This window comes from Thunnus albacares, chromosome 13, assembly GCF_914725855.1.
Source record: "Thunnus albacares chromosome 13, fThuAlb1.1, whole genome shotgun sequence".
NCBI lineage: Eukaryota > Metazoa > Chordata > Actinopteri > Scombriformes > Scombridae > Thunnus > Thunnus albacares.
Genome location: NC_058118.1, coordinates 15,463,520 through 15,477,228, shown reverse-complemented (window position 1 = coordinate 15,477,228; position 13,709 = coordinate 15,463,520). Strand labels below are relative to the sequence as shown.

At 40.4% G+C, this 13,709-nt stretch overlaps 2 protein-coding genes across 3 annotated transcripts; both read left to right on the top strand.

The window, feature by feature from the left end:
- Window positions 1-380: 380 nt before the first annotated feature.
- Window positions 381-7,357, top strand: sparta (spartin a). 2 transcript variants are annotated; one of them, XM_044369566.1, is made up of 8 exons: window positions 381-575; window positions 1,429-2,232; window positions 3,819-4,013; window positions 4,483-4,639; window positions 4,818-5,012; window positions 5,193-5,354; window positions 5,822-5,912; window positions 6,738-7,357. In XM_044369566.1, exons 2-8 carry the CDS (start codon window positions 1,453-1,455, stop codon window positions 7,006-7,008), a joined length of 1,851 nt encoding a protein of 616 aa, XP_044225501.1. In that variant the 5' UTR covers window positions 381-575; window positions 1,429-1,452; the 3' UTR covers window positions 7,009-7,357. The 2 variants fall into 2 exon arrangements, with proteins under 2 accessions (XP_044225501.1, XP_044225502.1); XM_044369567.1 differs by lacking the exon at window positions 6,738-7,357 and adding an exon at window positions 6,138-6,586.
- Window positions 7,358-8,152: 795 nt separating this feature from the next.
- ccdc169 (coiled-coil domain containing 169) lies at window positions 8,153-13,365 on the top strand. The gene is made up of 8 exons (XM_044370753.1): window positions 8,153-8,490; window positions 8,578-8,660; window positions 8,895-9,005; window positions 9,502-9,542; window positions 10,538-10,636; window positions 11,185-11,238; window positions 11,673-11,746; window positions 12,873-13,365. Exons 1-8 carry the CDS (start codon window positions 8,414-8,416, stop codon window positions 13,066-13,068), a joined length of 735 nt encoding a protein of 244 aa, XP_044226688.1. The 5' UTR covers window positions 8,153-8,413; the 3' UTR covers window positions 13,069-13,365.
- The last annotated feature ends 344 nt before the right edge of the window (window positions 13,366-13,709 follow it).

Here is a 13,709-nt window from a genome sequence, read left to right as displayed (position 1 = left end):
AATCCTACACACTGCTCCTTTAAAACTGGTAAGTCATCAGTTGTATTATACAGTATACTTATATTTTGTCCAGATGTTGCCTTTAAATAATGAATTGCAACATCCTCAATATCTTGTAAGGTCATTCAAAAACATGTTCAAGCATTTTTATGTGCTTTATTTTTCATGTCATAATTTCACTGATAATATCTCAAAAGAAATTTGTTTGACACAAGGAAAAGATCTCACCATAAAATCAAATTACTGGAGTTAAGAGGAAACATGTTTTCATTTATCTCAGATTACTGAGAGATAAATGACGTTTATAAAAATCAGCGCGTGTAGTTTGTGGGATTTATTTTGAAAGTGTTGGCCGGAAGCCAGTGTTGTCACTGGTTTTGTTGACGCTGTGTTTCCCTGCTGAGGTGCGTCACATTGAAGCAGAGTGAAGTGAAGACATTTATATGAGACAGCATTTTCACATTAATGAAAGTAGACAACTGTAGGAAACTGAAGTAAGGACACACTGAAACCAGCTTTTTGTTGTTAGTTGTCTCCGCCCCGCCCCCCGGGAATATTAAATTTTGGCTGTCAAGGTAAGACAGTTTAACTTTTTCTTTCAATGGTCTGACATAATATCTGAAAAAGTAACCCGCATTTGTTGTTTGATACATTTGTTTCTGACATAAATAATAAATATATAAGCCATATTTTAAATATAAATCTGTGTAGAGAGGACTTGTTAAAGCTCATACGCAGGTCCTGGTCTGGTTATTCAGGTTAAACCTGTTGCGCCCAACTTGTTTACAGCCGCCAACAACTGGACCGACATTACAGAGATTTTTCTCACATTAACTCATCTTCTCTTCCGTCACTGTCTTATGTTACTGTTGAGAATTAATGCAGAAGTTATATATTTTTTTAGTCTAGTTAGTTTAGTTAGGTTATAGCAATGGTTCTCAAATCGGGGTCCGAGGACCCCCAGGGGTCCTTGAGGGTGTTCCAGGGGGTCTGCAGCAAAAAGGGGAATAATTTATTTTCACTATATTTCCATCCATAAATAACACAATGACAGAATGCATGACTTCTTTGAACATGGGTTTCATACACTTTCTGTAATAAAACATCTGAAATCACAAAGGGGGGGACCCTGGGACAAAATCTTATTAAATAGTGGTCAGTGGTCTAATTTGTGTCAGTTTAGGTGTCCTTAATGTGAAAAGGTTTGAGAGCCACTGGTTTATAGAATGCTACTAATTAAGTTTCCTTTTCGTTTTTCCTGTCCAACTACCCGAAGTGTTCATTTTCAAAACCATTAAGACAAAAAGCAAACAGGCCCCCCAGTAACTCAATATCTAATTACTGTGTTGTAAAAGCTTTGAAACAGCAGCTTTGTATCACTTTGGAGATAGCACAATTTCCTCTCTCCCTCTATTCTTTCCCTTCTAGTCTCTATCTGATCAACTCCTCAGTATGGCTGAGCCTGCTGAGCTGCTGCTCATCAAGGACCAGTATGAGTTAGCATTTCATTCTCTGAGCCGCGGGCTGGCTGCTGAGGAGGCTGGTAAAAGAGCAGAGGCCCTGGAGTATTACAGGAAGGGTCAACAGCACCTTACGCAAGGACTGGAAGTGCCCACTGGGGGGCAGAGGCAGCAGGGAACTAGTTGGGACACAGCCAGACAGCTTCAGCAGAGGATGAGGGACACTCTGAGGACTGTCAGCACCCACCTCTCTGACCTGGAGACCTCTGAGCTGACAACAGGAGGCCAGAGAGGCCAACTGCTGTTGAATCTCCCTCCTAATCTCTATCCAGACCTGGCGCCAAACAGTCAGCCACCCCATAGCGCCCTCCACCATCTCTACCCCACATTACCTGCTACCACCCAGGACACAAGGCCAACCTCAAATACAGCTTTCCCTGCCGCTGCACACACACAAATGCTCCCTGCAGCGGCTCCAGGATCTATAGCCATGGCTAACCCAGGGGACCAGCCTCCAGCCTACACACCACAGCCCACAGACGGCCATCGCAGCCTATCTTATGGTCTTGCTGGAGGTGGTTTCGGTTCAGCAGCAGCAACAGCAGGAGGAGATGGAAACGAGCTGCTTTTCATCCCCTCAGGGGTGCAGATGTTTTTTGTGGCACCAAATGGGCAGGTCAGCTCCCTGTCTTATCCAGGGTTCCTTCGCATCATTGCTTTTGATAGTCAGTGCAAGGATTCTGCTGCTGGAAGTCCCTCAGCCTTTCTACATGTAAGTATAGAGTATGTATAACAAGTGTGGGTATGTTAAGCGTGTGATCGTCGGGTGTGTGTGCTAGAGGTGAGTAGGTGTGAATGGCAAAGTGTTCTATTAACATGAACATAGACTTGAATGTGAATAGTTTTCAGTCTCCAGTGATCACAGTAGGCCAGATGAAACCACTTCACCACCATCAGACCAGTTTTATAACTAACTATGGGTCATTATTTTGCTGTATATTGAGTACTAGTCACAAACAAATGTTCTGCCCACAAATGATGATGTTATCCTGGTGATATATCCTTATATGGAATCATGTGAGTTTGACGACAAAATGCTCATCTTACGATAAAATATGTTAAAACTGAGTGTTAAAAGTTGACTTGGATGTATCGTTTTTCTAATTTATTTTCTTGAAATGCATTTATTTGTGCTGAATTTTGAGACTTCATTGCATTTAAGCTCCAGAGAATTGTTTGGCCAGATGCTAAAACACTATTTATTTTTTTTCTAACAGTGTTTAAAATATATTTGAGTGATATGAAACTTGCCATGTTTGAGGCTTAAATTGATGACATTAAGCTGTCTCGATGCAAATCTGTTATATTTATGTTTGAGCAATATTACTCTAAACTATGCCAATATTCAAGGAAATGGATATAAGTTGCTTAATACCTATCTAAAAAACAATTATAGTTTTTTGAAAAAAAAAAAAAAAAGTTGTATGACTTTTATGGCACACACTCACATCCAAAAGCATGACATTACATGCTCTGACCCTGGGTGTGACCTTTTCATTGAGAGCCTTTTGACAAGCTGGTGACAATTTTTGTATTCAGTCAATATAAAACTTACAAACAACAATAATGTATTTTAGCGCCTCTACAAAGCGCGTATTATTCCGTGCTGTATACTGGAGTTCAACCCATGACTGTTCCCACCCGTCCAGGCTGGTTGGCTGCTCTCCTGTATTCTGGCCTGCTTTGTTTCCCAGCAAGACAATGGTCCCATTAACAGATGACTTTGCGCTTCTGTTGTGCTGCTGGTCAGTGTCCTGCACCCTCATAGGGGTCATTCGGTCAGGCGGCATACCAGGGCACGATGCAGCGGCAAATCTGTATCTGTATTATGTCTGTGTGGATGACTGACATAAGTCCTGATGGGGCTAAAATCCCATAATGTGTCTGACTGGAAAAACATTGGGTCAAAAGGAACAAGGGACACTGTCCTTGCTGAGGAATGACAATGAATTTTTGTGCCTTAAAAGAGAAATACACAAGAAACCACAACTTACATAAGAAATGAATTGTAAGTTAATTGTACATGGGATGATTTTCAGTTCCCATTTTATGAATTGCTGTTCGGAGAAACAAAGAAGGACTCAACAGAGGCCATCATGCCCTACTTTTCTAATTTCAAAGATCTGACTTGTTTGCCATTAGTTTGAATTCGAACCAACTACCACCATGATCAGTTTAATTAGGTAACAATGACCTCTCACTTCACCATCCCCCACTTTCTTGCCCGCTTGCCGTCGAGGGATTTACATGAAGGCACATATCAAGGATTATTTTTTTTTGTGTCTGTGTGCTTTCAAGGTGTGTGACTGGCTGTACCCGCTGACAACAGACACTCCAGTGCTGTTGGCTAACTCTGGGATCTTCATGTTCCCTGACACCTTGGCAGAGACACCAGGGTCCTACGTGGGCATTGTGTTGTCCTCCGAACTGCCTGCTGCTCACCGTGAGACATTTAAGGACCTCATATTGCAGCTGGCTGAACTCAGGATCCAGGTCAGTCTTAACTGTCAGTATGGAAAAAATGTAAGAATGAACGTATGTATGTGCTTTAGAACAATGTTTGGGGCATTTTTCTGTGTTTGGAGAAAAAAGGAAGTCATGGGTTGTTGGTTGAAATTTAACAATATTTGATGATTTTCCTGACTGCTCCACATAGCCTTCCATTTGCTTCGTAACCTTCTTTTTCTGTCTTAAAAATATCCATGCTGCTGTTTTGTTGACTCCGAAAGCTCATGTTGTGGTGTGATAAAGCTGTTAAACTAGATGCAGTGGTGTTTTTCGACACACAGTGCTTGTCACACACTTCAGGAGGAACAAAACAGTTTTTATATTGTGGGTAAAAACATTCTGAACCAGCTGAGCGACATACAGGAATGTTATCTGTTTGGGTGCATATATATTTTAAAAGCACCTACTGTGTGTCCTCTCATAATAACTGTGTTACATATGATTTCTCTGACAGGGTTCAGAGGGGGCAGGGTCAGAGGTCATCAACCTGAGTGAGAAAGTCGCCCTTGGTCTCCCGAAGGAGCAAACAGGACTGACAGTGGCAACAGAGGAGAAAGAAAAACTACCACTTCCAGGATGGAGTGAGAAGATGGCCCAAGGAATCTTGTCAGGTATGTTTGTTAGTGTGACTTACTGTTGTACACAGACTATGTATACAGTAAATGTTCTTCTTTCTACAAAAAGGACCACTAGAGAGTGCTGTTTATCAAGTATCAGGATTCAGTACTGCAGGGAAAATGTTCAACCACCTCTTCATTTTCCTGGAATTGATATTTTATCTCTCTTTAGGCGCTACACGGTTGAGTCAGGGGTTTGCAAAAGGAGCAGAGGTCACTGGTAGGGCCATCCATAAAGGAGCATCCAAGATGCGGGACCACATCTCGCCTGAGGAAACCCCTGCAGAGGTCAGCCCCCGTGTCACCAAAGGTCTGCAGGTGGCTAAACAGGCCAGCGGTGGTGCCATGCGAGTCAGCCAGTTCTTGGGTAAGGACTGAAACCAATATGGGAAGGATTAGACATAAGCCAAAAGAGGATGTAATTATTCATACAAACCCTTGATTTTCTTTCATGTAACTGCATGCCATTATTTTCCTGTACTGTATATTAATATGGTCATGTACCTATGTGTATGCTTCAACTGTATAATTGTGTATATGTTTACAGTCAATGGTGTGAGCATGGTGGCAGGACATGTGGCAGAGAAGCTGGGGCCCCATGTGAAGAAACATGGCGCTAAGCTGATCCCGGAGTCTATGAAGACGAGCAAAGACGGCCACGCTTCAAACCTGGATGGAGCCAAGTTTGTGGCAGCCAGCAGTGTACAAGGTATGTACCAGTATAATGGAAACTTCAGGATCAAGCTTAAAGTTATATTATTACACATATTTTTGTACATTGCCTTTTGCTGTTCTCATATTTTTGCTATCTCTATCTGACGGTGGATTTATAGTTGGTGCAAAGGGTTACCACTGCAAATATCTGTGGCATAGGTTTTGATTTATAGTTGTTGTAGTACTGAAAAGGAAAAGACTACTGTGAGTCTTTAACTCCTTTATAACTCATCTTAAAAACACAAGCAGCCCATGTTGATCAATCACAGTTCTTGTGATCCCCATGTGGTAGTATATCCGTCGCCACCAACCTCTGAGCCTACGCAAATTGCTGCAATGCAGAAGTATAGATCCAACTTAACACAAAATGTCAAAAATATTTTTGAAATGTGTGATTAAAGATGGTGATCCAAGTGTTTTTAAAGTACTAAAAAAATATTTTTTCATTCTCATCCAAACCAGGTTTCTCTACTGTTTGGTCCAGTCTGGAGACCGGAGCAAAACTTATTGGCAAAAGTGTCGCAGCAGAGACTGTCACAACTGTGAAGTACAAGTAAGTTCAGACATTTCCCATTTCTGTTTTTATTTAGTTGACAGAAATTTTCTGATCGTTAATGTCATTGCCATATCTTGATCCCAACCATTTCCTGAATCTGTTTGATCACTTTAAACCACAGTAGAACGCTGGATTCAGAAACTAGCCTGACTCTTCCCTAAATGTTGCCTTCTTCTTGGTGCGCTGGGGAGCTGATCTGTTTTCACACCTATGTCTTTTCAGATTTAAGGGCTTAGAGAATCTATTAAACATGTCCACCAACATATGACTGCATGGGGAGAAAAGGCAAAGACCTGTGAACTAACAACTGACCCTGTTCAACCCTTTCATGTTCACTCTTTTTACTAACTCTAATTAAATCAGAAAATAACCCTAAATAAGATTTATTCCAAATCTAATGCAACTGCTAGCACATAATTATCTTTAAAACATTTTGTTTCATCATACTGACTTTTGGTGATTAATTTATAACTGGACAAATAAAATATTTTGGGTTGTTTTTTGACTTGGTGTAGTTTAAACCTCTGTTGTATGTCTTTCTTGATCTGTCCATGTCGACTGCAGCTAGATGTAAATGCTTGCTTGTGGTGGGTGGTAGTGGTCTTGCTGTTGATGCTGATCTGTATCCCTTTTTCCTGGTTTGTTACTAATAAAAATGCCACGAAGTGAAATATGACTATGAAATGTGTTTTCTTGACCTCTGGTGTGTTAACAACAGTATCAATATCACATATTTGCTCCAGCATGTCACTTCTGTACACATCTTCATTTATTTTCTCACACCAATTCCTCCCTAACTCCACCATATTATTCATGGTAAAGGCATGGTGGTGATGCAGGCCAAGCCACAGACATTGCTCTCCAGTCAGTGGCCAATGTTGGTTTGACTGCATACAACATTGACAATCTGCGCTTCAGAGCCATCCTGAAGACTACAGGCAAGGAAGCAGCCAAGGTTATGTTGAAGAGTGGAAAACCAGCAGAAACGCAGGGGGAGGAGACATCCATGGAGGAGACACAGAAACAAGAAGATGAAACAGAGACTGAGAGGATGAATGTGCAGAAGAAAGAGGAGGAAGAGAAGCAAAAATAAGTTTCCACAGTACATTAAGCTAATTTTGTCTGTTAAATTGATGGCTCACCTCTTTATTTCTTTCCTTTTGAAAGGAAATATAGGCCACTCATTCCTGAAGTAGATTTTTTGTTGTATTAATTGTTGATGTAATGGGAGTTGTTGATTACTGGGAGTAGTCCAAGTCAAAGTGTAACTTCACAAGTCTCTCTAGGTTGGCAATGTTTTGTCTTTTTGTACATGATTGTATACACTTTCACATATAACTTTATTTTTATGCTAGCATTATATATTTATAGCCTCTATATTAACATATAATATAATTTGTATTCTTTGACCAAACATTCCAGTAAACAACAGAGTTGACAATAGCCTGATATAATGTTGAGATCTATATGAAAGTGGCCATAAGAAAAATACAAAAAAAAAGAAAGGTCTTAGAGAGGGAACAAGGTCTTAGAGGGGGAACAAAAAACATATTATAGGCCTTTGCAAATGCTCTCACACATGCACACAATGAGAAGAACTCGGTATGGAGGACGCTAACTTTTAGAACTAATTAAAGGACCAGTGTGTAAGATTTAGTGGCATCTAGTGGAACGGACTTGGCACAAATGGAATATAATATTCATAAGTATGTTTTAATTAGTGCATAATCACCTGAAGTAATAAGAATCATTGTGTTTTTGTAACCTTCAAATGAGCCCTTTATATCTGGGAGCAGGTCCCCTTCCATGGAGTCCGCCATGTTGCACCACCATGTTTCTACAGTAGCCCAGAATGGAAGAATCAAACACTGGCTCTATTTTTTTTCACGAATTTCACGGTTCTTCTACACACATGGAAGGGGATGGCAAGGTGTGTGTCTATGTGTGTGTGTGTGTGTGTGTGTGAGGGCGGTATTCAGTTGGTTGCAATCTGCAACCTTACTGCTAGATGCCACTAAATCTTACACACTGGTCCTTTAAGCACGAAATTAGCTTAATAAAATGGCTACTTGCAACAAAGTTACTACATGTGAAGATGGTCTCATTTACGGATGTTCCTGCGCTTTCCTTGCAAATCGAGGAGGCCAATTTTTTTCCCCCTAGGATGGCGAAATCAAGGGCCGCCCTACTCTGTCTCTGATTGGCTAGCACTCGTTGCCTTCGTTGGTTGGGTTGGTTAGGTTTAGGCATGAGGAGTGAGATTGGTTAGGGTAAGGGTAAAAACATCCGGGTAAGCCAATTAGAGGCAGAGAAGGGCTGGTCATGACTTCGCCATCCTAGGAAAAAAAATATCGCCTCGAGGAGGAGGTTTTATTTTCAAACCTCCCGCTTATCTGCGCCATCATTTCCGACGCCTCTTGAACAAGCAGGAAGCAGCGGTCTCCATGGATACGCTGAGGCACAAACTTTTTTCCAGTTGATGCTAGTTGTTCAGAAACATGACAGGAGACAGCGACTACAGCAAATACGATTTGGCACGACTGCAGGCCGAACTTGAGCAAGAAAGGGAACTTAAGTAAGTATTGTAGAAGTGACTTTACACTTTGAAAGTTAAATGTTATTTTCCACAGCAAACGTAGCATTGTTTGGCTCTTGATTCTAGAGAAATGCTGGAGGAGTCTGTGTCTGATCTGCGGAGCACCATGTGTGAACTGCAAGAAAGACTGCACAGTGTTGATGGGGAAGGTGAGTCAAAGTCTTATTTGGCACAGATGTTGAGTGATTTCAGAAAATATCTGAAAAATCTGTCACGTTGACCCACAGTGGCAACATGTTACCCAGTACAGGTTGTATCCACTGGTTTCTATCAGCCCAGTCACTATATATATATATGTAGTTTTGATGTCTGTAATATCTTCTCCTGCTCCAAATTTGACAAATGGTCTGACATCGTCCTCCTGTTTTATTATGATGCACCAGGAAATGAGTGGAAGACAAGATTTGAGACACAGAGAGAGCTGAACGGACAGTTAGAAAGACAGATCTCACTCATTCATGAGAGACTGGAGGACCTACGAGGAAACCCCATGGGTAGGTTTACAGGCTTTTGCCAGATTTTAAGTACATTTGCTGGGTTTTATTTGAAGCTAAAGACCTACATGACGCAGCTAAGGACTGATGCTCGGCCTCTCTGGCTGGAGGTTGTTCCATGTAAAAGGCAAATATGATAGAAAGTGTTTAGAACAGGCTGCTGCTTTCCTACAGAACTATGTATATTATGCGAGTCATATAAAAGTATATAAATACCTAAGCTGTACAGTCAAATGTAGCATGGCCCAACAGGCCATTTATTTTGAAAGAAACTGTATAAATTATTCTGTTTTTGGCACATACTTCCTGTAGACAAGTAGGGGATGTCGGAGCTATTCAAAGCAACCTCACCTTTCAACTGTATTAGCACATAATAACAACATAACTTAAAAAAATAAAATGACAAAATGTACAATGTGATATATTCACCCATCTCAAACTAGCACACACATAACCCTCTCACGCACTGACTCTTCTTCACTATTGTTCTTCACAGATCGATTGGCCTCTATCCGATCATATGACGACATGCCAGTAGTGAGTGCAAACATGTTCGTTTTCTATTGAGGTCTCAATATTTTTTGTTGTATTAGTGTTATCTAGTGAGTTTTTTTTTTTTTTGCAAGTGCAGATTAAGGGAGAGCTAAAAGTATATTCAAGATACATACATACCAGCAGAGAGAGCCAGAGACACAGAATTAGTAGCTGGAGGAGACGGCGGGTAGGGCAGAGGATTGTGATGCCAGCTGCTCTCCATCCTCCCGTTGATACAGGCTAAATAAACCAGAGTTTAATCACAGCACTGTAATCATGGGATTACAAACCATGGGAGAATAATGCACTCTAATTACAATGCTTTAACACTCCTACACACGCTGAAATGTTGCATCGTACAGTCTAAATATGTGTGTGTTCATGTGCCTTAAGACAGAACTAACAGATGCTCATTAGTGTATCCGAGGAGTGACTTTGATCTGCGAGATTTTGGACTGAAGATCTTTAGACAATTTGCGAATGTGAAGCTGAGATAGCCTGAGTGTGTAAGAAGGATATAGATCATTTTTAATTAGCGCAGTGACAAAACAAGAGCATGCCGCAGTGTTTACATCTCCAAAGAAAGACCTGAACATTTCTCTAATGACGCAGTGATCCATTAGCGCCGGACTAATTCCTCAAAATGTAACACCACACATGCAAACACGCTGCCTAAAGCTGGCTACATGTCTTATTTTGGGAAGGATAAAACTGTTCCGAACCCAGATACAGTATATACTAAGTCTCAAAACTCAGCTCTTTATTAGAAATCTCATGTCTCATCTCAGCTGCTATGTGTTTATGTGGAAACGGAATAATTTATGAATCTTATCCATGTTCCAGCATGAACTGTTGTGGAATCGTTTGATCATGGCTAATAGCAGAGTGCAATCTGAGTACACATTGATTTGTAATTAGACATCAGCAGTGCAACATCTTTATACTCTGTGGACTTTTTGTTATATAATGAGCTGATTAATGGAAACTCTTTGCTGCAGGATACACTGAGACAGCGTCTGAAGCTCCTTACTGATGAGAAGTCTGACCTCCAGAGTCAGCTGATGGACTGTCATCGAAGGATCGAACAAGAAGGAAAGGTGTGGATCTCAGCCGTTCCTGCTGATATAACACACAGTTAGAGGGATTTTGTTGACACGATGTCTGCTGGTCTAGTTTTATTATTTCTCAGACAAGCAGCTTTACATATTTTCCAGTTTGTAAATATTCCAGTTACAAATTACCACCATTAACAAAGGATTGAAAAAGATTTGGCTGATGATTTTGTCTCACATTCTTTTATTTTTTACACGCAAAATCAAACTCTAACCTTTGTCCCTACTGCTGCGAGTGGGCCAGTGCGCTGTTAGTTTAGCAACTTGGTTCTTTGTTTATTGTTCTGCTCAGCCAACAGAGAGATATTAGTTGAAAAAAGGTTTAACAGGCAGCATGTGCAGCCAGTAATCCTTGTTATAATCTGTTGCTCATTACCACTGAAGACCAGCTGAAATACACTAATACACACGCAGCAAACACACAACAAGCACTACACTCATGAGTGGACAGATTATCACAGACAGCCAGAATGAGTATAGTCCATGAATGGAAAAATGTAACAACATAGTCCTATGTTTCTTTCAAATATCAGGCATTTCATAAAACCAATGATGAGAGACGGGCATATCTTTCAGAAATTGCTAAGGTAAGCATTCACTTTCATCATCCATGTCGACACTAGTTCTCATAAATACTGGGAAGTTAAATAAGTGTGCTCTCCATCTCTTCTCTTTCAGGCGTAGTTATGATTTCTCATTCATCATCTAGTGCTGTTCTCTCTTGTTATATAAGAGGTTAACTTGACCAAAAAGTGTGTCAAGGACTTTCTGGCTTATGCTGCAGCAACTCTGGTTCCTGCAGGGCTCAAACAAACGCAATCTCATGGAAACTCAGCTACATTTCTCTCTTGAAACATTGCTGCAACAAATCTCTACATTTGAAGTAGCTCTCTCCAGCTTGTGACTGATTTATGCCTGCTGTGAACACACAAACACACATACATGTGCATTCAGCTAAACACAATGTTTATGTGTCTGGAGTACACTTACTGTAATTACTCATGCATTATCACTGCCACAGCTGTCCTCAACGCTCGATGCCCAAAGAAGACAGTACTCCACTCAGCCACAGAGGGGGATAGAGAGCAAACAGAGGTCAGTGTGACACAGCACCTACAGGTGATGGACACAGAAATATGAACAACTGTGCAATAAATGCAGTCAGTGCAACACAACAAACTATGTCCTCAAAAATGACCTTAAAGGTGTATTAACATCTCAAAAACAGAACATTTTAAACTGCATAGGTAGTGTTTCAGTGTGTTTGAATGCCTTATATTGGTACCAGATTAAATTTATTTTCATTTTTTTATTAGATTTATTTAAAAGGAGCCATGTACAATATGATATGCAACATATAGTAAAGGCTTCAAACTAATGTATTTGTGAGGCAGAGACACAGTGAGCAGAGAGATAATGTTCATGTGCTGTCTATTGGCAGATCACAATAAAACATATACACACTAATGACACGCTTGACTAAAACCATACAGGACACATAATACTAAGCTGTGTAAACTGTTATATCCCTTCCGTCCCTTACAAATGCAACATGAAGCTGATATTAACCAAGTTAAAAACCAGAAAATGTGCATATAGTGCAAACATCCTGTAGAAAGCAGAGTTTTTTTTATTGCTTTGAACCAAATTTTAATTTGGCTTTAAATTGAATGTCAAAACTGCAACACTGTTGACTCCCCAAGTGCAGTGAAACAAAAGGGAACAGTTCCCTCACAATGAAGGGAAACAAAGTCACAAAACAGAAGAGAAACCGTAATAGTTTGATTTTAATTTTATGCACAAAACAGACTAAAATCAGTCTATACTGTAGCCCCCCCCCCCCAGACTTTTTTAAACTACATTCACCATTTGACATAATTTATTTGCTTTGGGATCAGACTTAATTTTCATGCACAAGCTCTTGATTTGTAGCTAATAAAGTGGTGACACCGGATGACATCCGCTGGTGGTGGATAAATTAACACCGAACTAATAAATGAATAAATTCTGAGATGTATCTTCTAAGACTATTATTGCTACAACATTTGAACTGAGAAATGATTCAGTGGTATTTCAGCTCTCAAGCTATTGTTAAGCACTTTAATAGAAAACTTATTTTCTGCATGTTTCTGCTAAACTAATAATACTTTTTCATTACTCATATGATCATCATTCATCATCATTCACATATGATCATCATTCCCTGTTATCTCTGGCATAGAGGGAAGCAGACCAGCAGGAAGTCGGAGGCTGATACTAAGAAAGGAAAAGAGAGAGAAGAAGATGGAGTACGTGTGAAAGGAGGAGGAGGTGGTGGTGGTGGTGAAGGAACAACAGCGGAGAGAAGAGAAGAGAAGAAAGCCCAACAAGGAAGCAGGTTGCCCACCTTAAAGCACTACCTGAAACACAACCCCTAACTCAGCCTGGTGTTTTAGCCCCTTTTTTTTTATAAAGTGGTAATGTTCCTCTCTTCTGGGTATGCTGGAATGATTGAAAATTGACATATATTTATATTTTCAGCACAAGAACACAGTATGTCCTTCAGCTTTTTATTGTTCACATTCCTCAAAGCTTGGTTGTGAGGCAACAGTGCAGTTCCTTTGTAGCGTTTCTGTGCCACAGTCAGTGTTGTAATCCAGTGTTTATTTTACAACTGATGGCAAATACAGTGTTACACTAATCTCATGTTATAAAATGTTACATTTATAATGAAATCTGGCATTATTGTTTTCTTACATGTTTCAACAAAAAAACGTAGCTATAAGGAGAGAAGTTTAAGAGGGAGGAATATAACAGGCTTTCAGTGCAGTGAGGTCATCACCTAATGTTTCAGAGCCTGCTGAGTCTGACATTTCTAGTGTCACTGCGATTTTTTTTTTGAAGCGCCTCCTACGGCTCGCATTTACGTAAATCCACCACTTTCTCCGTATGTGGTTCATCTACATGAGCAACCAATCACCCCCATCCCACCCACTGACCGCCTTTAGAAATGTGGGTGTAAGAAATCTGTATCCACATGACACGCAGTAGTGAATATGAAAGTTGCCAGAAGCTATTT